The sequence below is a fragment of the Quercus suber genome, unplaced genomic scaffold (genome assembly GCF_002906115.3).
Source record: "Quercus suber isolate HL8 unplaced genomic scaffold, Cork oak 2.0 scaffold_411, whole genome shotgun sequence".
Lineage (NCBI taxonomy): Eukaryota > Viridiplantae > Streptophyta > Magnoliopsida > Fagales > Fagaceae > Quercus > Quercus suber.
This window is the reverse complement of record NW_027069862.1, coordinates 243,021-265,205: the sequence shown is the minus strand read 5'-3', so window position 1 is coordinate 265,205 and position 22,185 is coordinate 243,021. Positions and strand designations below refer to the sequence as shown.

Genomic DNA, 22,185 nt, shown 5'->3' with positions numbered 1-22,185 from the left:
AGATGATGGTCTTCTATACACAACTCTTTGAAATAAAATCAAAACACTGTTGATGAGTTCGTTTGCTACTAAAATAAAGTATACAATACTACGAGACTTAGTAGTAGATTTGTTATGGTAATGACCTATCATTAGACACAAACTCATAGTGATAGAAATTATAGATAATAACAACAACGTTTACTTGCTGAATTAATGTAAAAGACATCTCATAATCTAAAAATCCTATAGAATGGATCCATTTGTGGCCATTTGGATGAGCTTTTTGCTAGAGGCTTATTTGCTGAAAGTTGGTTAAAGTGTAGTTGTATCTAAAAAATGTGAAGCTTTAAAAAACTGTACACAAACAAATAAACTAAAAGCCGATAGTTGTTGGCAAGCTAAATCATCTTAGTTGAAATCTTAGAATGCAAGTCAGAAGCATCTAAACAATTGTAGTGACTACTGACACAAATGATCATCATAAAAAATGCTGAAAGTTAGGGCCATATTGAGATCTTCTGCCATCAAACAATGAACCTGTTTTGCCAGAATAAACAGTGGGTAATGGACCTTTTCAGTTATCAGATACAAAAACTGCAAAATGCAGTGGTACCAAATCAAATTTGATGAGATATTGTATCTTTCAAGAAATTTGACAAGCACAAGCTGGCGTGATGAAGTACATTTTGGACTGAGCTAACTAGATTTTAGCTGAAAAATTCAATTATTCATGTAGAGAGGAATGCTCTAAGTGCTCTAAAAAATTCAATTTTAGCTAAACTAGTAATTAATAAATATGCTAGCTGGTGTAATGGAGTACATTTTGGACTGAGCCAACTAGATTTTAGCTAAAAAATTCAATTACCTATGTTTATGGGAATGGTCTAGGTGCTCTAAAAAGTTGAATGCTCTGAAAAATTCAATTTTAGCTAAACTAGTATTAATAAATAAATATGCTATAGTATACTATGTGCTCATTTGCCATATTCCCTACCAATCCCACCTCTGTTTATTCAGCTATTTGGCTCATGAACAATTCTTCAAAACTTCACCTTTAAAAAAAAAAAAAAATTTTTTTTTACTTGCACTAGTTGCCCATCTTATTTTTTAAGGACAATAAACCAATAAAAATAAACCTAAGAATTAAAGAAGAATGCCATTCTACCTTAAAATTTTATGTCTTATGAACATAAATAAACCTAAATAAGGATTGGGAGACAAAGTCTGAGAAAAAAAAAATTAGAAATTTGAAGTTGAAATCCTTTTTTTTTTTTTAAATAAGAAGCTGAAACTTTTATTCATTAGAAAAAGCAAAATTTATATAGTGGCAAAGTGCTTATTCTATAAACATAGACTCTCCTCAATCCAAGCAACAAAATTACTTGTAATTCGCGTGTGTTTGACTAACAAATGTGCTCGGGTTTTTAAATTCTTTTTTAATTGGTACTGTTGACAGTTACTGCATCATCATGCTTTGTTCAAATTAAGTTTATAAAAATATGATATAGAACACATCACAATAGATGCAAGCATTACAAAATAAATCATAGAATAATTCAATATTTTATGGATATAACAGGTTAGTGATATTTATACAAACTGCCAAACCCCATGATAGGCCTAAGCTTTTACTCAAATTCTTCCTAGATTTTTTTATTGCCAACTTGTTCATTGTTTTAGATTTTTTTTACCAAATCAAAATTAGCGGCAACTAGATGTTGAAATTGGAGTCCTCTATCAAATCAATTGAATGGCCGACTCGTTCTGTCATCACCGATGTATATCGATCTCCCACAAAATGGTGTAGTCGCTTACTTACATGAGTTTTCGTGCATATCCTACTCAAAAAAGAATATAAATAGATAAAGATACGTGCATATCCCAATTAACATTCAAAACGATAAGACTTTACAATGATGGGGGAATATATATATATATATATATATTCGAATTTTAATAAATTTATCATTAGATTATATTATTTTTTATATTCTCCACACTTGTAAAATTTTCATATAATAAAAAATTAATAGTTATATTATTAATGAATTGTTTAAAATCAAGTTTTTTAGTTTAAAATAATATATAAATATAAGTTTATAGATCAAATAGTAAATAGCATATAATTAAAATAAAATTTGGTATTCAAGTTAAGAACATATAGAATATATAATCTAACAATGATATTTTCAAAATATAATTGTGTAACATTATTTAAAGTTACATCATATGTAACTTGAACAAAATACATATAATATATGCATGTTAAAGATATTAAAGATATCAATCTTCAATCAGTATTGGTGGGGCATGATATTCAAGATTTTTTTGTTTTTTTCTTGAGAAACTATTCAAGATATTAATGTAATACATTTCTATCCGTGTTGATTTAAAATAAGGTTTAAATGCAGAGAGGTCTCTTGTGATATGGGTCATTATCAAACACAGTTTTTGTGCTACAAAATTGACTTTTTAAATCCTTGTAGTATGTAAAATAACACAATTGACCCATTATGTAGAATTTTGTCACTTTCGTGAGCACAATAGCTAATCATCGTCTAATACATATGTCCACGTGGTCAATTGTATTATTTTAAGGAAATATTTAGATATATATATATATATATATATTTTTTTTTTTTTTTGAGAATCAGATACAATTTCTTAAATGCAATAATTAGGTTACCTAATTAAATTCAACATCATAGGTGTACTGACAAATACAACCCAAAAAAAAAAAAATGCTATTCTTTTCTATGATAATTAAATTGAATCATATGGCTCATTAGTCAATAGACTCAATACAATCACATTGTTTAATTTAATCGAGGAATCAAAGGTATTTCCCCTAAAGAATTATGCCTTAGTTTTATCCTTATTTTAAATACCATTAAGGATTTAAAAAGACAATTTTGTAATGCACAAAATGTGTTTGATAATGTCACATACCATAGAGTGATGGCTTAATTATATAGGCAACTTAGGTAATCGTCTAACTCCTCCTTTATTAATTAATATAATATTATATATATATATATATATATTATATATGTCATAATTTTTTTATTAAGGTTGTTTCACAAAAATATAATAATTAAGACCCCCCCCCCCCCATTAGTCAATAGAATGCATTTAATTAATCAACACGTTTACTCCTTATCTTTTTTTTTAGTAGTGTTATGAGTCCTACAACTTTTACCATATTAAGATTACAAATTGATGTTTTATCAAAAAATAAAAAAAAGATTATAAATTGATGTGTCACCAATTACGTAATTTAAATATTTATTTTTAGGTATTCATTTGAGACTCTACAGTCGGTGCTTGAAAATCAAAATACGTGTACAAAATGAAGACAGTCCAGCTTCTTAACGATTGGTCTTAGATTGGACTATGTTGCTTTCCACAAACTTACATTAAAGAATAAGTCATGGTATAAATATTTATGTCAGCAAATTTAGATAGTAAAGTCTAACTCAATGATTCTTAAAAAACAAAAACAAAAGTTCTGACTCAATAGCTGTTGAAATAGTGATGGAACATGATCATGTATTAAAAAAAATAGTTATGATGATGTTATGACCCAAAATATATATATATATATATATTAAATTTCATTTTAAATCCTATTATTTCTAAAGGTACCAAAATTAAATCCTAAACTTTTGAAAAGAAAAAAAAAAAATTAAATTTTAGAATCAAAATTGATGTAATACTTTCTGCACAAGAGGCAATACAAACATTCTGTTTCCAAACTCAACCTTTTCAATCCACCTCAACAAAAAAGTTGTATTTTCCTTTGATCCTTTGATTAGAAACAAAATTCGAATATTCTTTTGAAAATTGTAAATGGATGGCTAAGAACAATGCGTACACATCTTGTTCTACTGCCCACCAATAGATTCCCTTCCAATGTTACGTTGGAAATTTGTCCCCAATTGCATCAGCCATCCTTATTATTTTAATTTTTTTTATTTTAATTTTTTTTATGAGAAACGTGTATCTTTATTAAAAAGAAGATAAATTTAGTATATTATGAGCAACAACAGACTCAATTAGCAATTGATCTTCCTTTATCTATGTTACATAATTATCAATATTATCTATTTGTTTGACACATTTTGGCAATAAATGTGCAGGTTTATTGTCTTGTTACTTTGCGTGAGAGATTTGAGCTGATCTAAAATCTTTAAGCTTGTGAGCTAGACCAACCAGAACATTGAAGATAACCATAGGAAGAGTATATAAACCTAGAAGAGAGTTAGCCACCATCTTGGAATCACTTTCAAGTACCACATCCCTTATACCAACATCCCAAGCAAAGGCCACCCCGATTTCCATAGCTTTCACTTTCACCATCATCCATCCTTTAGTCCAACATGTATGTCTTTTCTTTCATTTTTTTCATTTCTTTTTTCATATATTTTATTTAACGATACTTTTTTTTTTATTAATTGAGTTAACTAAAATTCATTTAAATATTTTATATGGTAAATCTTTATTTAATGGTGATGTACCAATTTTAAAAGTTTATTGCTTTTCAAAAATTTAAGGTTTAATTTAATATTTTTGAAATTTAGGATTTAATTTTGATTATATCTAAATTATAGGATTTAAAATGAAATTAAAAAAAAAAAATGCAGGAACTCGGGGGCAAGTGGGCACGCATATAATCCGAGTTTTGCGCACAGAAGAAACAGCTTACTCTCGTTGATGCCTGATTATGTAATGATAAGGACAACACGTGGAATCTTTGTCAAACCCAATAAAGTAAATTACGAATAATGCTTTTTTTTTTTTTTTGAAAATTTTGATAATAAAAGGTAAACAAGGAGAAAGAAATTATTGGATTTAAAAGGCTTAATAGATGTAACCTCGGTGCCCATCCAAATACATAATGCATTTTTGGGGAGTTATTACCTTGGGAGTTTTTAATTAAGACTTTAGTATAACACATTACTTGTGTTATATAAATTCTCTAATTCATTTTTAAAAAGATATTTCTCAAATTTGATCTATGTCTATTAAATTTAAAAACCTAAGATATAATACTTAAGCTGTTTTTAAGATTTACTTTAATATCAAATATAAGGACGTGATACCGGAAAAGTTTGGAGGACCCAACTGATATCGGCATGAAGAATGCAAGATGGCTAGATATATGGTTTTCGATTGGGCTTGTTGAAGTTTCAGACACTTTTGTGTCAAGACACCAGTTAATGCCAAAGTTTAAGTATATAGGTTTTTTTGTTTTTTTTTTACTAGTAAAGTATATAGATTTGATTTTAGTCCCACTATGTATATTAATTCTCAAATTCTTATTGAATAAAAAAAATCTAAAATTCTTTATTTATTTATATGGGTCCCACTATGGAGGACCCAATTGATATTAGCTTGAAGAATGCAGGATGAGTAGATATATGATTTTTGATTGAGCTTGCTGAAGTTTTGGACACTCCTGTGTCAAAATACCACTTAATGCCAAAAGTTTAAGTATATAGATTTGATTTAGTCCCACTATGTCTATAAATTTTCAAATTCTTATTAAATTAAAAAAAAAATCTCAAATTCTTTATTTGTATGGGTCTCACTGTGGAGGACCCAATTGATATCATCTTAAAGAATGTGAATGACTAGATATATGATTTTCGATTGGGCTTGCTGAAGTTTCATACACTCCTGTGTTAAGATACCACATAATGTTTAAGCATATAGATTTTATTTAGTCCCACTATGTATATAAATTTTCAAATTCTTATTGAACTAAAAAAAATCACAAATTCTTTATTTTTATGGGTCTCACTATGGAGGACTCAATTGATATTGTCATGAAGAATTTGGGATGACTATATATATAATTTTTTATTGGGTTTGTTGAAGTTTTGCACACTCCTGTGTCATGTGTCAAGACACCACTTAGTGCCATAGTTTAAGTATATAGATTTGATTTAATTAGTCTTACTATGTATATTAATTCTGGAATTCTTATTAAATAAAAAAAAATTCAAGTTCTTTATTTATAGAGAGGTGTTACATTCACAACATTTTCACAACATTTTCACAACATATTATAAGTAGTAAGTAGTTATTGATTTTAATTTTGAATCTACAGCTTAAAATTACTTTTCCGTTCATCCATAAAAACCAATAATAACATACTACTTAAGATTTGTAATGAAAATATTGTGAATATAACATTTCTCTTATTTATATTTCATGTTCACTCAGACATGTATACCTACAATTAACACAAAACATTTTTCACAATTGGTTAAATTGTCATAGTGTGATCAGAAAAACATCACTTTCGTATAGACGCCAATTGAGACTACTTTTATAGTTTTATTAAGCACAAATAACAACTAAGTCTATCGACGGTTCTAAGAAGTACTGTAAAAATTTTGTATGATTAAAAAGTCTATCCTTTTGACTGATCGGTCAAATTGGACTTCCCGAGTCCAATACTTTGAAGAACATGATCTAATGACGGCAGCTTGATGTCACATTTATGTGTTCCTGAATTAGAAAGTCTACTCTCACCATGATTGTCATTGTAGTAGAAAGCCTGAACTAAGTCTCAGAAATAAATTGGGATCCAAGGTAGCTAGCAACACCATAGGAGCAATGGAAACAAAGGAAGAAACAAGTAATATAGAAGCTTTCAGTACTGAACAAGGTCCAATAATGAGCAGTGTAAAACATGAAAATGGTCTTACATCTGCTCATACCATAGACCATGGTATGTTTACTCTTTATATTCAACTCAACTGGATTTTCACTTCATGTTTAGTTATACATGAGATTATACTAAGTCCTCCACATCTGGGTTTCTTCTCAGCTGTTTTTATGCAACTTCTATTTGAATCTGTTCTAAGTTTTGTTTCTTCTGTATGATAAAAGGCCTTAAGTGGATTTTATAGCATAGAACTAAGTCAAATAACGAATAGTGAAAAGCATAAACATGGTATGTTCTCTATGTTCAGAGATTTACAGTCTTATACACCAATATTTATCTCGAGGCTTTATAAGTCCACTGAATTTGTTTTATTCTTCATGTTTAGTTATATAAAAAAGATTGTATTAAGCCCTACTCTATTTAAATAGGTTCCAAATGCATCAAGGTTTTATTTCTTCACTACCATTAATTGATATGAATTTATAGATTCCTGGCAACAAGTTGGGTTGCTGCTGGTGACAAGTTTCAACTGCGGATACATATTGAGTTTTTCAAATCTTATGTTGGTGCCTCTGGGTTGGACTTGGGGTATCATATGTCTGGTTGTTGTGGGTCTCTACACTGCCTATGCTAACTGGCTCTTGGCTGCTTTTCACTTCATCAATGGCCAGAGGTTCATTAGATACAGAGATCTTATGGGCTTTCTTTTTGGTAAGTTTTATCACATACCAACAAAAATTTGCAAGGGTATATGTCTTTAATGTCCTGGTTGTCAAAAAGAGTCAAATACAGGCATTAAACTATTTGTTTCTTTGTTTTCAAGGTAGAGAATTGTATTATATCACCTGGGTGTTCCAATACTTGACCATTCTTCTTGGAAACATGGGTTTCATTCTCCTTGGTGGTAAAGCACTTAAGGTAATTAATAATTTCAAACGTAGTATGTTGCTTGTTTTTGTGTACTAAAGTATCAATTCTTGAATGTTTCACTGGAAGCAGGAGATCAATTCAGAATTTAGTGATTCACCCTTGAGGCTCCAATATTACATCATCATAACTGGGGCAGCATACTTCTTATTCGCATTTCTCATTCCAACTATGTCCGCAATGAGAAGATGGTTAGGAATCTCTACCATCCTCACCTTCACTTACATTATCATCCTTCTGGTGGTACTAGTTAAGGACGGTAGATATACTTTACCTTTGGCCTATTTTGTCCTTGAAATGTTTTCAACAATAATCTTGCATTGTGGAAGCTTTGTTACCATCTCCATGCTTTGCTTAAACATTAATTTGTTGCAATTTTGGGCAGGGAAATCTAACAAAAAGAAAGATTATAAGATTCATGGAAGTAAAGCAGACAAGGTGTTCAATGGCTTTGGTGCAATTTCAGCCATTATTGTTTGTAACACCTCTGGCTTGCTACTCGAAATACAGGTTACTAGAGTAATATAGACAGATTATGAAGAGTAAGTTCATCTCAAAATCTATAATTCACCATTAATATTTCTATATTCACTCTGCAGTCAACTTTGCGCAAGCCAGCAGTCGAGAACATGAGAAAAGCCTTATATACTCAATACACAGCAGGGCTCTTAGTTTACTATGGTGTAAGCATCGTAGGTTACTGGGCTTATGGTTCAGTGGTATCCACATACCTTCCTGAAGACCTAAGCGGTCCCAAATGGGTCAAGATTGTCATCAACTTTGCTACCTTTCTACAGTCTATAGTCTCCCAGCATGTAAGATATATATTTTCATTTTCATTTTAAGGTTAAGCTCAGATTTAACCATACACCTTAGCAGGATAGGAAATGGGAAAGCTAGACTTAAGAAGTAAGCGCAATCTCCCATAAAGCCTTCTGCAAAACTTCTATTATTATTATTATTATTATGTTTTTTTTTTGGTAAACCACTTCTATTATTATTACTACCAGGCTTCTACCTGAAGTTTATGCTATGTTGAAACGTTACAATTATAAATTTTTCCAGTACACAAAATTCAAAGCCCACAAAAAGCTTAAAGATAGCAAACTATATGAACAGTCCTTATGATTAAGTTGCTTTAACGACTTAACGGGGAACTTTCAACTGAAGTCTGATTCATTGTGTTGATAATGAACATAGATGTTTCTTGCACCAATTCATGAGACCCTTGATACTAAGTTCCTCAAGCTTGATGAGAGCATGGATTCGAAAGAAAACATCAAACGTAGATTCTATGTTCGAGCACTCCTCTTCTCATTTAACACATTCGTGACAGCAGCTTTTCCTTTCATGGGGGACTTTGTGAACTTGTTTGGATCATTTACTCTCATACCTATAACCTTTGTGTTCCCAAGCATGATTTTTCTCAAGGTAACTAACCTTTTCTGGACTGCTTTGATTTTACTTATGAAAGATGTTAAAGAAGCAATAAGTAAAACTAAAATATATTTACTCTATCCCTGTGGCAGGTCAAAGGAAAGACAGCCAGGCTAGAAAAGAAGGTGTGGCATTGGTCCAACATTATTCTTTTTTCTCTACTTGCTGTAGTAACCACAATTTCTGCAGTTCGGTTGATTGGTAATGATGTTCAGCAGTATAGTTTCTTTGCAAATACATGAATATATGTAATTCGTTACAAGTACTATATATATTTAATAACAAAGAATTAGATAAATGACAAACTGACTGATGTGAGGTCCCTTGTTTAAATAAAAAATGTTCACAAGTAACAACTCTGTTCAAGATGGCAGATGATTTGAAAATATTGTAAGGCAGTGTTCCATTAGATGATGGTCTTCTATACACAACTCTTTGAAATAAAACCAAAACAATGTTGATGAGTTCATTTGCTACTAAAATAAAGTATACAACACTACGAGACTTAGTATTAGATTTGTTATGGTAATGACTAATCATTAGATACAAACTCATAATGATAGAAATTGTAGAAAATAACAACGTCATTTACTTGCTGAACTAATGTTAAAGACATCTCATAACTAAAAATCCTATAGAATGGATCCATTTGTGGCCATTTGGATGAGCTTTTTGCCAGAGGCTTATTTGCTGAAAGTTGGTTAAAGTATAGTTTTATCTAGAAAAGGTGAAGCTTTAACAAAAAGTATATAAACAAATAGACTAAAAGCCGATAAGAAAATGTTGTTGGCAAGCTAAATCATCTTAGTAGAAATCTTAGAATGCAAGTTAGAAGCATCTAAACAATTGTAGTGACTAGTGACACAAATGAACATCATAAAAAATGCTGAAAGTTAGGGCCGGATGAGATTTTCTGCCATCAAACAATGAACCTGTTTTGCCAGAATAAACAGTGGGTAATGGACCTTTTCAGTTATCAGATACAAAAACTGCAAAATGCAGTTTTCTTTGAAGACCATCCTAACATTCATTTCTCTACTTCTCAATTACATCTACCCCTACCAAATCCATGTAGTTAAATCTTTCTAGAACATCCCAGAGAGGCATCATTATTCTTTTGTAGAATAACATAAATTCCTAAGACAAACTTTCCGAGTCCCAGCACTTAAAGAAAAAGTTTCTAGTGAAAGAATTTATATGCCCCTTATAATATTGCTTCAAAGACAGAATATTCACTTAAGACTCTTAGACTTTAGAGCCTATAAACATGAGACAAAGGAACCCTTTTATACATTTCATCTTCTAGATAGCTACGACCAGGGCTTTCAAGTTGTCTGAAATCAAGGTACCAACACTATACAAACTCTCTTCAACTGAGATGGTTGTTGACCAATATTTTAATGCAAACAATTAATAACAAACATCCCCAGTACGCGTAGCTACATCCTACCTACATAAGGAAATCCCAATGCTTGAGCCACATAACTACATCCAACAAATAGTACAGCATGAGGAAGCTGGGTCATTAAATATAACCTCCATATGTGCAATATGTAATCCTTAGGCTCACAAGTCACAACAATATTAGCACTAGTTTGCCTTGGTATCTTTCCTGGTTCCTGAGTTAACAAAATTGATCATTGATAACCAAATTAATACCTGCCAAGGACGTCCAATGATAAATAAATAAATAAATAATAATAATTAAAAAAAAAAACACGCACACACACAAATGAGAACAGAATCCAATGTGTTGCAAAGCAGAAGATTGAATACAATCAGAAAGAACTAACCCTCCCTGAATTTTAAACAGCAAGAGTTTTCTTTTCACACATCAATGATGACTTGTGGCACACATTAAGGTTTCAGTTCTTGATTTCATTTTCATGATCTTTGCGACTAATCTCAACCCAACTGCACCCATGAAGCTTAATTACACTTCTCTCCTTCATTTCTTGCCAAACCCCTTTGTCCACATAGGGCTCACACTACCAACTCAGTAGTCCAAAAAACAGCATTTTTCTCCAGCATCCTATAAAAAAAAAAATAGCACGCGCTGTATACCTTTATCTCTACATAAACCAACATTTTCCACATTCCCCACTGGCATCTCATCATCAAGGCATTCACCATATGGTCCAAATCCTCCCAGCGAGCCAACCAAATCTCTTCCACCCATTTCATCAAACACTCCATGTGTCCTCTTTAATGCACCACATTAACCGTACATGTCAATCAAAGCCTTTATAACTGGAACACACCCATTTTCACAAAGGGTCCGTGGACCTCAATTCCATGATAAAGATCATTTAGAGTGGCACGTGACGCGAGTTAAGCAAACAAGGGTTGGCAAAACGTTCGAACGTGAACTTTTATTGATTGAACACAAAGCAACGAAAGTCTTAGAAAAGGCTCGGATGGCGTCGTTGAAGAGAGAGAGAGATTTGGATGAACAAGATTTTAGCAGAGAAACAGCAATGACTGCTTTGAAATTTTCACTGGACATAAAGCCGTGTTTTTTTGAGAGCTTTTTTTTGTCGCATCTCAATGCTGGGGTTTTCTTGAAAGTTAGTTGGTTTAACCGTTATTTTACTGTTATATTAAATAATTTTTTTAATTAAAAAACAGTTATTTTACTGTTCTTTACCGGTTTTTCTTTAATGCATCATTTGTTTTGCTTGAAATATATGGAATTATAACAAATAGTGTGAGTACGAGGGTGTTTGGATCACCCAAAACTCAAAAATAACATCGAAACTCAACTTGTTTGGACTGATTTTTTAGTTGAGTTTTAATAGCTTAAAACTCAGGAATTTGAGTTTGGGTCATGGAAACTGAGAACACAGTTTAGATGTTTTTGAGTTTCGAGTTATGGGTTTTCAATAGGTCTCAACACTTTATACAAAAATTTGAGTTATAGAAAAATGCATTAATATATGAAACCAAACAAGTTATTTCTAGAGTGATTGAAAAAATAGAGATAGAGAAATGAGTTATGGGAATTGAATTTGAGTTATGAGTGATGCTTAATTCAAACAAGCTCTTAATCACTCAAATAGGTTTTTTTTTTTTTTTTTTTTAAGTTATCTAGTATATAATTTTAGGGTCATAATCAAGTAAGGAAAGAAATCAACTTTTGAAAGTATTTTCCAATGAAATAAACGGAATATAATTATATATATGTAAGGAATTTATGGCATGTTTGATGCTAAATTCATATTTTAATTTATTTTCTTCCTCTTCCTTATTTTTTAATTTTTTTATAGAATATTTTTTAATTTTTTAGATAAATGGTTAAGTGGGAGAAGGAATTTGCAACTTGTCCTCCCAATAAAAAAGACTAGCCAATATAATTGAATTAAAAGACCCTTGACAATTTTTAAAATTAAACACCAATAAATCTTGGTTTAATTACATACTAACCTGAATTAAAAAAAAAAAAATTACACACTACCCTAATTTAAGACTCCATCATGAAGAGTGATTTTAAAATATATATATATATATATATATTATGATGTACTTCAATTTTCATTTTAGAGGGCATTTGGTTCTCTCGATGTTACATTACATTGTAATGTTATATTATTATAATGTTACATTAATATAATCTCAATACAAGAATATAACATTACATTGTTTAGGAATGTAATAAGATTAAGGTAATGTAATATATTTTGTAATATTATATTATGATAATGTTAGAAAAAATAAAATGAGCCAAACACCTTAATGTCACACCACCGTAATCTATATCATATCAAGAACACATTATAGCATATAAGAACTAATGCATAGGTTCTATAAAAATTAATTCCAATGTCCCAAATAAAATATTCCAAACCACAGTAAATTATTTAGACTAAAAAAACAAAAAGAAATTAGAAATAAGGAAATAAAAACTAAAACTTGAAAATCCAAAAATTATATAAAAAATTGACCTCCATATTCTCATCCTCCTAAAATTTTCAAATACATGGGAACTTTACGGGGAAAAAAGAGAGTAAATTTTAAATTACTGCTACCTAAGAATTTTCGTACTTTATTGAAGATCTTCAAACTTAAAGACTATTTGGACCAGATTGGATTTCAAAATCTAGATTTAAAATCTAAATTAATGTTGGATTAAAGCTGGTAGCAATAACTTGAGATAGATACAAAAGAACGATATTTTATGAGAAAGTATATAGGCACAAAAAATATTTGACAAAAACTTTAACATTCCTACTAATGTAACACTTTTTAAAAAATATAGAAAAAAAAAAAAAAAAACTAATGTTACAGATTATTATTTATTAGTTGTGGGTAAAAAATTGATATTAACAGTGACTCTAGATAATAATAAGTAAAAACTTGTCAACTATTGTAATATTTTTTTATCAATAGCATTGCTCATTATTTCTTGCATTAAAAAAAAAAAAACAAAGCACCACTTCTGTTCCATTTATTGCAAACAAAGTAAGACTTCTGTTCCTTACAATTATTGTATGTTCATCTATACTTAACTTTATAGCACACATTTTCATAGAATATAGAAGCTTTCAAAGAAAAGAAAAAAGTCGTTCTGTATTGTACAGGTTATATGTCGATTTCATAACAACTAAGTCTGAAGTGATTCGTGGAGAATTTTCTAGAATGTATGATAATGAAATATTTTATTAAATATATTTCTTGTCAACACTACCATTACTAGCCTCTTTTATTTTGTTAATTAATTTATTATAAATTATAATCCAAAAATTCTAGTATATTTCTTACAATCCCCTTGCAATTCAATGACATTGTTTGATCTTTTTTATGAGAAGAATTAGGATTCAAATTTCTTTCTCCCACTAGTTATAACAATTGAATTATTCAAAATAAAATAAGAAGAACGAAGAGTAAGAAGATAATCACATAAATTCAAAGACATGAGAGAGCCATATTACTTACTTAACACAAAAGTAATAAGCATCATACAATACTATACGAGTAATTACAATATACATTACCAAATTTAATGGATAGATATATTCAGGCAATTCTTCCTTGCCTAGAGGGCATGCTATGAAGGCCATGACCCATATAAGGTCTCTCACCACATCTGAAAGGAGTCCCATAATTAAACTGCATAACCAGATAATTTCCACCAAATAGATCATTCATGTGAACCTGTCCATTCTTCAACCTCTTCAAAGCCTTTCTCCATGAAACTTTAACTCTATTGAAAAACCTCTTCTTTTTCCTCAAGAACCTCCTCAAGCCCGGAATTCGAACCTTCGGTCTCCTCCTGCCTAGTGACCTTGTAATCTTGGACCATCTCCTTTTCTTTCTGAGTGATCTCTCATCTTTTGATTCTTCATCAATCAACCAACTTTCTTGTTTCAGTTTATAATAGGAAAAGTTTTCTGAAGCCATGTCAAAGCTCAAATGGGGTTATGAACTATATTAATAATAAGATCTAGGACTGACTGTAGTGCATGTGAAGAGAAGTGTGGTGGGTTTGCTTTTTATTGGATTTCACGGGGTCTCTTAAGTTTGTGTTTCTTGTGATAGTTACGTTTTAAAGAAAGTGACACAAATGGAGCATATAGTTGAGAGCAATTAATCTAGCCATGGTAGCCGGAATTTGTTGGTAATGCTGGTTAGGAATAATGACTCAAAGATGGTAACCCTTCGTGATTTTCTATCACCAATCACCTTTCATCAAAGAACAGTTCAAAGAGGAATGTTTTCGTAGAGGATTAGTAAGTGGCTAAGATTTCCTTCACATAAATTATTTTTGTTTTATAGATTTAGTACAAAATATTGCATAATTTTCTAGCACAAGGTTGTGTTCAAACAATTCACAAGGACTAGTATTAGAAAATTCAAATAAAAGTTAAAAATTTACTTTGTAACAACTAAAATTGACAACTTCAAAAATTTCAAGAGAAAGAAGAATTTTAAGAACCTTTGTTGTGAATTTGATAAACGCAAGTGCATGCTTTTACTAGATGCAGGGCAATGAAGTTCTTTATTGGAAAGACTGAAAAATATGCTCTGATTGTTTCAATATTAATGTTTTTCTAAAAATTGAGTTATTTTTCAAAAAATATTTTTGAAAAAACTATCTCAATTCTCTATGTCTGAGAGTGACCTCAAAATGAGATTATTTTCATTAATTTTGGAACTTTTGGCTAATGATGGGGATTGGCCTAATAGTTTTCATATTGCATCAGCCTTAGCCTTTTCATTCTCAAATCAAGCCTTTGCAATCAATGGCTAATGATGGCTCAAGTATTGAAAACACCTCTATTTCATTTTGAGGTCATCACCATACATAATAAAATAAGATATTTTTCCCAACGACTCCAAGTGATCTAGTAAAATATGTCATCTTCCCACATCAATTTTTGAAGATTCCTACTAAAGGTCACAAGTTTACTCTCTTTGCTACTGTAATGTTTGAAAATATTTGGAGATTCTGTAACCAAACCATTTTTCCTGAGCACATCCCAAATCCTACAAAAGATGCTGAAAAGAATAGAAAGGCCTATCTTGACCACTTTTCAACCTGGACCTTATTAGTTTCAAGTTTCAACCTCAAACTTATGTCGGTGTCCTTCACAATCAAGTTGGGTGAAGGTTAGATGGCGAATCTAACCCATCCTATTCACTACTACTATACTATTCTATGTGCCAAAATGAATATGGGGATGTTGCGTTTGCCCATTCAAGTAATAAAACTCATTGTCCACCATAAATTTGAATATGTTATCTTTGAAGGAAATTCCAAAGGGAACATTCTTAGGTACTTTCGAAGCATAGATAAATAGTACTTTTTCTTCTCAGATTCATAATGGATCCCACCATAAATGTGAGAGGAAGGAACACAATTCTCCGTATTTCAGGAGTACCTAAGTGTTACTTGAGTTGTTGTATCTCTTTTGCAGCTACATTCTTCTCCCATGGTTAAGGGTGTGCATCCAACCCACCAACCTGCCAAAACCGACTTGACCCAACTCAACCCACCAGGTTGGGTCGGTTTTTAGGCCTTGGTGGGTTGGGTTGGATTACACAAATTTTTTTGATAGCGGATCGGGTTGGGTTTGGATTATAAAATTTTAAACCCGCCAAACCCAACCCGACCCACCAATATATAATATATATATATATATTTAAAATATATTATATAATTAATAATTTTTTATAAAATAACTAGTTCTTCCTATCCTATATAAAAGCCAATTAGTTCACACAAACTCTAGTAAATTACTATTGTTGTTTAGTCATTAGTATTGTTTGCCTTTAAGGAGTTACATTAATACTAATCTTTGAATTTTTTAAAATATATTTATATTTATATTTTTGTTCTACTCAATTTAATAATAATAAATAAATAAAATTTGTCCAACCGATGGATTCAACTTGATCCATGTGGGTTGGGTTGGGTTGAGTTAGGTTGGACTTATGTGATGTGTTGAGTTGAGTTGAATTGTTTTTGACCTATCATGGTAGGTTGGGTCAAAAAATCTCTTTAACCTGATCCAACCCGACCCATGCATACCCTTGACCATGGTTTTTAGCTTTTTTATTCTCCAACCTGAAAAGGGTTTTAGGCTCCCTGTCTTGGTGGTATTTTATTTTTGTCTTGAAGAATGTAACTTTTTGTCTCATAATGGGTCTTGTTAGGCTGTCTCTAATAATTGGGATGGTCCATCTCCATTTCTTTCCTTATTTCTTAGGTTTTTTTACCCTTGAAGATGAGTTAGGAATCTCTTTCGTTTTTCTTTAATATATATATATATATATATATAAAAGATGGCTCAACTTTAACTTATATTATCTTTGATCTCACACACACACACGCACAAACTGTATTAGCTGGGCTTTGGTTTTGTAGGGTCTGTAATAGATAAATGATGGTTATCAATTATAATTTGATATAATCCAAACGGTCCATTCCATAGATGCTACAAGTTATTGAAAGTGGCACTCTGCTGAGTCGCTAATGGGAATTTATGTCATGTCTAATTAATAATTCTACGTAAGAAAGTCTTGCTTTCTTTTACAAATGCGTATTGTCTACAAAAATTTTACTCCATTGTGTATCCTTTAAAATTTCTCAAGCATGGGACGGGGGGCTCCAGAACTGCATTAACGCAAAACTCTAAGTGCACTTCTTTAGATGCAATATTAGATTTCCTACTTAAATTCAACTATTCCGTTATTAAATTCCACCATGTGGTTGCATTAATGAACAAAGAAAAAATTGTATTGTTTGATAGGCTGAAGAATTACTGCTCAGAGCTCTGCGCCTCTGCTCTAGGTTTTGACTTCTTTGCGTTTCAGGTATAAATTATTTGCCTATTTGGGCGCTTGGCTTTAGTTTCAGCGTTTCTCTTAAGACTTTATTTTATTTGTTCAGACTTAGGATTAAAAGATTGGGCCTGCCTCCTGCTGGACGTTTCACGTTTGTTTGGGCCTTCACAATTTTTTTTTAAGCCTGCGGTTTTTTTTTTTTTTTTTTTTTTGGGTTATAGATATTAGATACGATTTGTTTTGTGTTTATTTGTAGGTGAGTCTTATTAATAAGCCTTGTGTTATGGCTGTGCTTAAATTTTTGTTATGCTTGTGTTTAATTTTTTTTATTTTTTAATTTTAATCTTGTGTTTTTATATATATATATATATATTAGTTAGTGGTAATATATTGGATAAGTCTTTACAGGTTGAAATTGCTAAAAACTTGTTATTGTTCGGTGAAACTACAACAATACTTTTTATATAAATCAGGTTCTATTTCTCATTTGTTCTACACTTGAAAGTTATTTTTTATTTTAGTCTTTATAAATATATTGTTTGATTAAAAATGTCTACTAGAAAATATGCATATGGATATGAAAAACTTAAAAAAAGAAAAAAAGAATTAATTAAGTCTAAAAAAGGATCAATGGATAAATTTATTATTAGTAATAAACAAAATATAACACAAAATTTAGATGAAAATATCACAAATGAGCAAGAAATTCACCAAAAAGAGTTAGAAGATAGTGAAATGATACAATTGCAAGATAACAATGATGTTCAATTTTACAATACAACAAATCTTGAAAATGAACTTCAAAATAATTTAGATGAAAATGAAAATAATGATGAAAATGTCACAAATGAACAAATTCACCATAATGATGTTCAACTAGAAGAAAATGAAAATAATAATGACATGTTGAATTATATTCCTTCAAATATTTATGATCTAGGTAATTGGAAAAATATTGACACAAAGAAAGATTAAGTGGATTAGCTATATTATCGATTGAAAAAGAGATGTTAGAAGAACTTGAATACAAAAATTTAATTAGTCAATTTGCATATCAAAATGCAAGAAAAATATATTTTAAATGAAATATATTATAATATAAAAATATTAAATAAACATTAATTTAATTAATATATAAGTATAAAAAAGACTCATTTTTAGTTCTAGCCTAAGTCCTCAAAATATCTAGGGCCGGCCCTGCCTCTACGTTATTTTCTAGTAAGCCTTAGGTTATGGGAAAATTGCTAAAGAATTTGACCTTCAAGGCAAAAGACTCCCATAAAGCCTTTTGCAAAACTTCTATTATTATTTCTACGTACCAAGCTTCTACTTGAAGTTTATGCTGTGTTGAAACGTTACAATTATAATTTTTTCCGGTACAAAAAATTCAAAAGTCCACAATAAGCTAAAAGATAGCAAACTATATGAAGAGTCCTTATGATTAAATTGCTGTAATAACTTAATGGGGACCTTTCAACTGAAGTCTGATTCATTGTGTTGATAATGAACATAGATGTTTCTGGCACCAATTCATGAGACCCTTGATACTAAGTTCCTCAAGCTTGATGAGAGCATGGATTCGAAAGAAAACATCAAACGTAGATTCTATGTGCGAGCGCACTCCTCATCTCATTTAATACATTCGTGACAGCAGCTTTTCCTTTTCATGGGGGACTTTGTGAACTTGTTTGGATCCTTTACGCTCATACCTATAGCCTTTGTGTTCCCAAGTATGAATTTTCTCAAGGTAACTAACCTTTTCTGGACTGCTTTGATTTTACTTATGAAAGATATAAAAGAAGCAATAAATAAAACTAAAATATATTTACTCTATCCCTGTGACAGGTCAAAGGAAAGACAGCCAGAGTAGAAAAGAAGGTGCGGCATTGGTCCAACATTATTCTTTTTTCTCTACTTGCTGTTGTAACCACAATTTCTGCAGTTCAGTTGATTGTTAACGATGTTCAGCAGTATAGTTTCTTTGCAAATACATGAATATTTATAATTCGTTACAAGTACAATATATATTTAATAACCAAGAATTAGATGATGGTCTTCTATACACAGCTCTTTGAAATAAAACCAAAACAATGTTGATGAGTTCATTTGCTACTAAAATAAAGTATACAACACTACGAGACTTAGTAGTAGATTTGTTATGGTAATGGCCTATCATTAGACACAAACTCATAGTGATAGAAATTATAGATAATAACAACGTCATTTACTTGCTGAACTAATGTTAAAGACATCTCATAATCTAAAAATCCTAGAGAATGGATCAATTTGTGGCCATTTGGATGAGTTTTTGCTAGAGGCTTATTTGCTGAAAGTTGGTTAAAGTATATATAGTTGAATCTAAAAAAGTTGAACCTTTAAAAAACTGTACATAAACGAATAGACTAAAAGCCGATAAGAAAATGTTGTTGGCAAGCTAAATCATCTTAGTAGAAATCTAAGAACGCAAGTCAGAAGCATCTAAACAATTGTAGTGACTAGTGACACGAATGAACATCATAAAAAATGCTGAAAGTTAGGGCCGGATGAGATCTTCTGCCATCAAACAATGAACCTGTTTTGCCAGAATAAACAGTGGGTAATGGACCTTTTCAGTTATCAGATACAAAAACTGCAAAATGCAGTTTTCTTTGAAGACCATCCTAACATTCATTTCTCTACTTCTCAATTACATCTACCCCTACCAAATCCATATAGTTAAATCTTTCTAGAACATCCCAGAGAGGCATCATTATTCTTTTGTAGAATAACATAAATTCCTAAGACAAACTTTCCGAGTCCCAGCACTTAAAGAAAAAGTTTCTAGTGAAAGAATTTATATGCCCCTTATAATATTGCTTCAAAGACAGAATATTCACTTAAGACTCTTAGACTTTAGAGCCTATAAACATGAGACAAATGAACCCTTTTATACATTTCATCTTCTAGATAGCTACGACCAGGGCTTTCAAGTTGTCTGAAATCAAGGTACCAACACTTACAAACTCTCTTAGGGTCCGTTTGGATACAGCTGAAAGCTGAAAACTAAAAATTGAAAAATACTATAGCAAAATAATTTTTAAATGTGTAAATAGTACCGTAGGACCTCTTTTTAATGAAAAAATTGTTAAAAAGTTAAATTTGTGGGTCTCATGATTGAAAAGTTGCAAAAAAAGTTACTATGTGTGCACTGTATGTGCATTGTGTGTGCAGTATTCATGTCCCTAAAGTCAACAATTACAACATATGAAAAAAAAAAAAAAATTTCCAGAAACACAAAACGTGCGTAATGCGCTTCCCAAACGCACACTTAAAGTGAGATGGTTGTTGACCAATGTTTTAAAGCAAACAATCAATAACAAACATCCCCAGTACGTGTAGCTACATCTTACATAAGGAAATCCCAATGCTTGAGCCACATAATTACATCCAACAAATAGTACAACATGAGGAAGTTGGGTCATTAAGTGCCCGTATGGATTGGGCTAAAAAAGCTGAAATGCGTGCTTGTGTTTCAGCTTTTTTTTTTTTTGACACGTTTCAGGCCAATATTTTACTTTTCCCATGCATTGTGGTGTGTACTGTTTATGGACCTACAAATTTTATTTTTCAGCAACTTTTTCATTAAAAATGGGTCTCACTGTACTATTTACATATTTAACAATTATTTGTTACAGTATTTTTCAGTTTTTAGTTTTCAGCTGTATCTAATCGGACCCTAAATATAACCTCCATATGAGCAATATGTAATACTTAGGCTCACAAGTCACAACAAAATTAGCACTAGTTTGCCTTGGTATCTTTCTTGGCTCTTGAGTTAACAAAATTGATCATTGATAACCAAATTAATACCTGCCAAGGACGTCCAATGATAATTTAAAAAAATAAAATAAAATAACACGATATCCTATGGAACCCATCTGGAGATACATCACAAAAAATAGCGTTAAGTACTTTGCTTTTTGCATTAGACGCCGCGAGGGTTGCCTTATCCCACCTGGATTTGGTTGCCTTTGGCCTAATCCATCCAATATCCACCGCATCCCAAACGGTTTCATCCATTGAACAGAAAAATGCCCTCATCTTGAATTTCTAAAAGGCATAGTTGCTACCATCAAAATATGGTAGAGCATTTAGAGATTAAGACCGGTCCATCTCAATACGAGGTCAAGGATCGCATTAAGGTGTTTAAACCACAAAGAGTGCATTTGCTCTGATACCAATTGAAAGTTCAAATAGCGTGTAAAACCCTATCAACGTTAGACCCCCAATTTACAAATTACCAATTCAAGTTTAATATCAAACAATGTAAGTGCGGAAAATGAATATAAGCTTATAACAGAATTGATAAACAATCTAAACCAAATAAAATCACATTCGCAGCAGAAATTAAATGGCAAAGATTAAGGGAAGAGAGATGCAAACATAAGGATAATACAACAATGTGTTATTGAAGAGGAAACTGAAACCCTCAGCATAAAACCTCTCCGCCGCCCTCCAAACGGTCAATAATCCACTAAAGAATGAGGTTGGGATACATGACTAGCAAAAGAACATCCAAGCCTAATCTACCAAGTGTACTTAAGCCCTCTAAGCTTCTTGCTTCAACGAGGTTGCGCCGAACCTTTGTCTTCTTTAGCTTACTGGATTTCACTATAACCCATAGCATCAACTAATATCTATTGATCCCTTCCTAACTGCTTCCCAAAGCACCAAAAAACCTTCTCACAGGTATGGGTATGGTGAGAAAATGATTTGGGTAATGAACCTTTCAAGGATGTAACAATGGAGAGGGTGAGAGTTAAGGAATTTGAAGAGTTACTATGTAAAGATTGTGAATGAGCCAATATTATGCATGAGTCAATCTTGTTTTTTTCTAGGGT

General features: G+C 31.2%; 1 protein-coding gene across 1 annotated transcript; it reads left to right on the top strand.

Moving 5' to 3' along the window:
- Window positions 1-6,465: 6,465 nt before the first annotated feature.
- LOC112006136 (proline transporter 2) lies at window positions 6,466-9,508 on the top strand. Its single transcript, XM_024038436.2, has 8 exons — window positions 6,466-6,721; window positions 7,145-7,369; window positions 7,482-7,576; window positions 7,658-7,844; window positions 7,971-8,095; window positions 8,185-8,400; window positions 8,786-9,016; window positions 9,115-9,508. The coding sequence occupies exons 1-8, from the start codon at window positions 6,607-6,609 to the stop codon at window positions 9,262-9,264; spliced, it is 1,344 nt and encodes a 447-aa protein (XP_023894204.1). The 5' UTR covers window positions 6,466-6,606; the 3' UTR covers window positions 9,265-9,508.
- The last annotated feature ends 12,677 nt before the right edge of the window (window positions 9,509-22,185 follow it).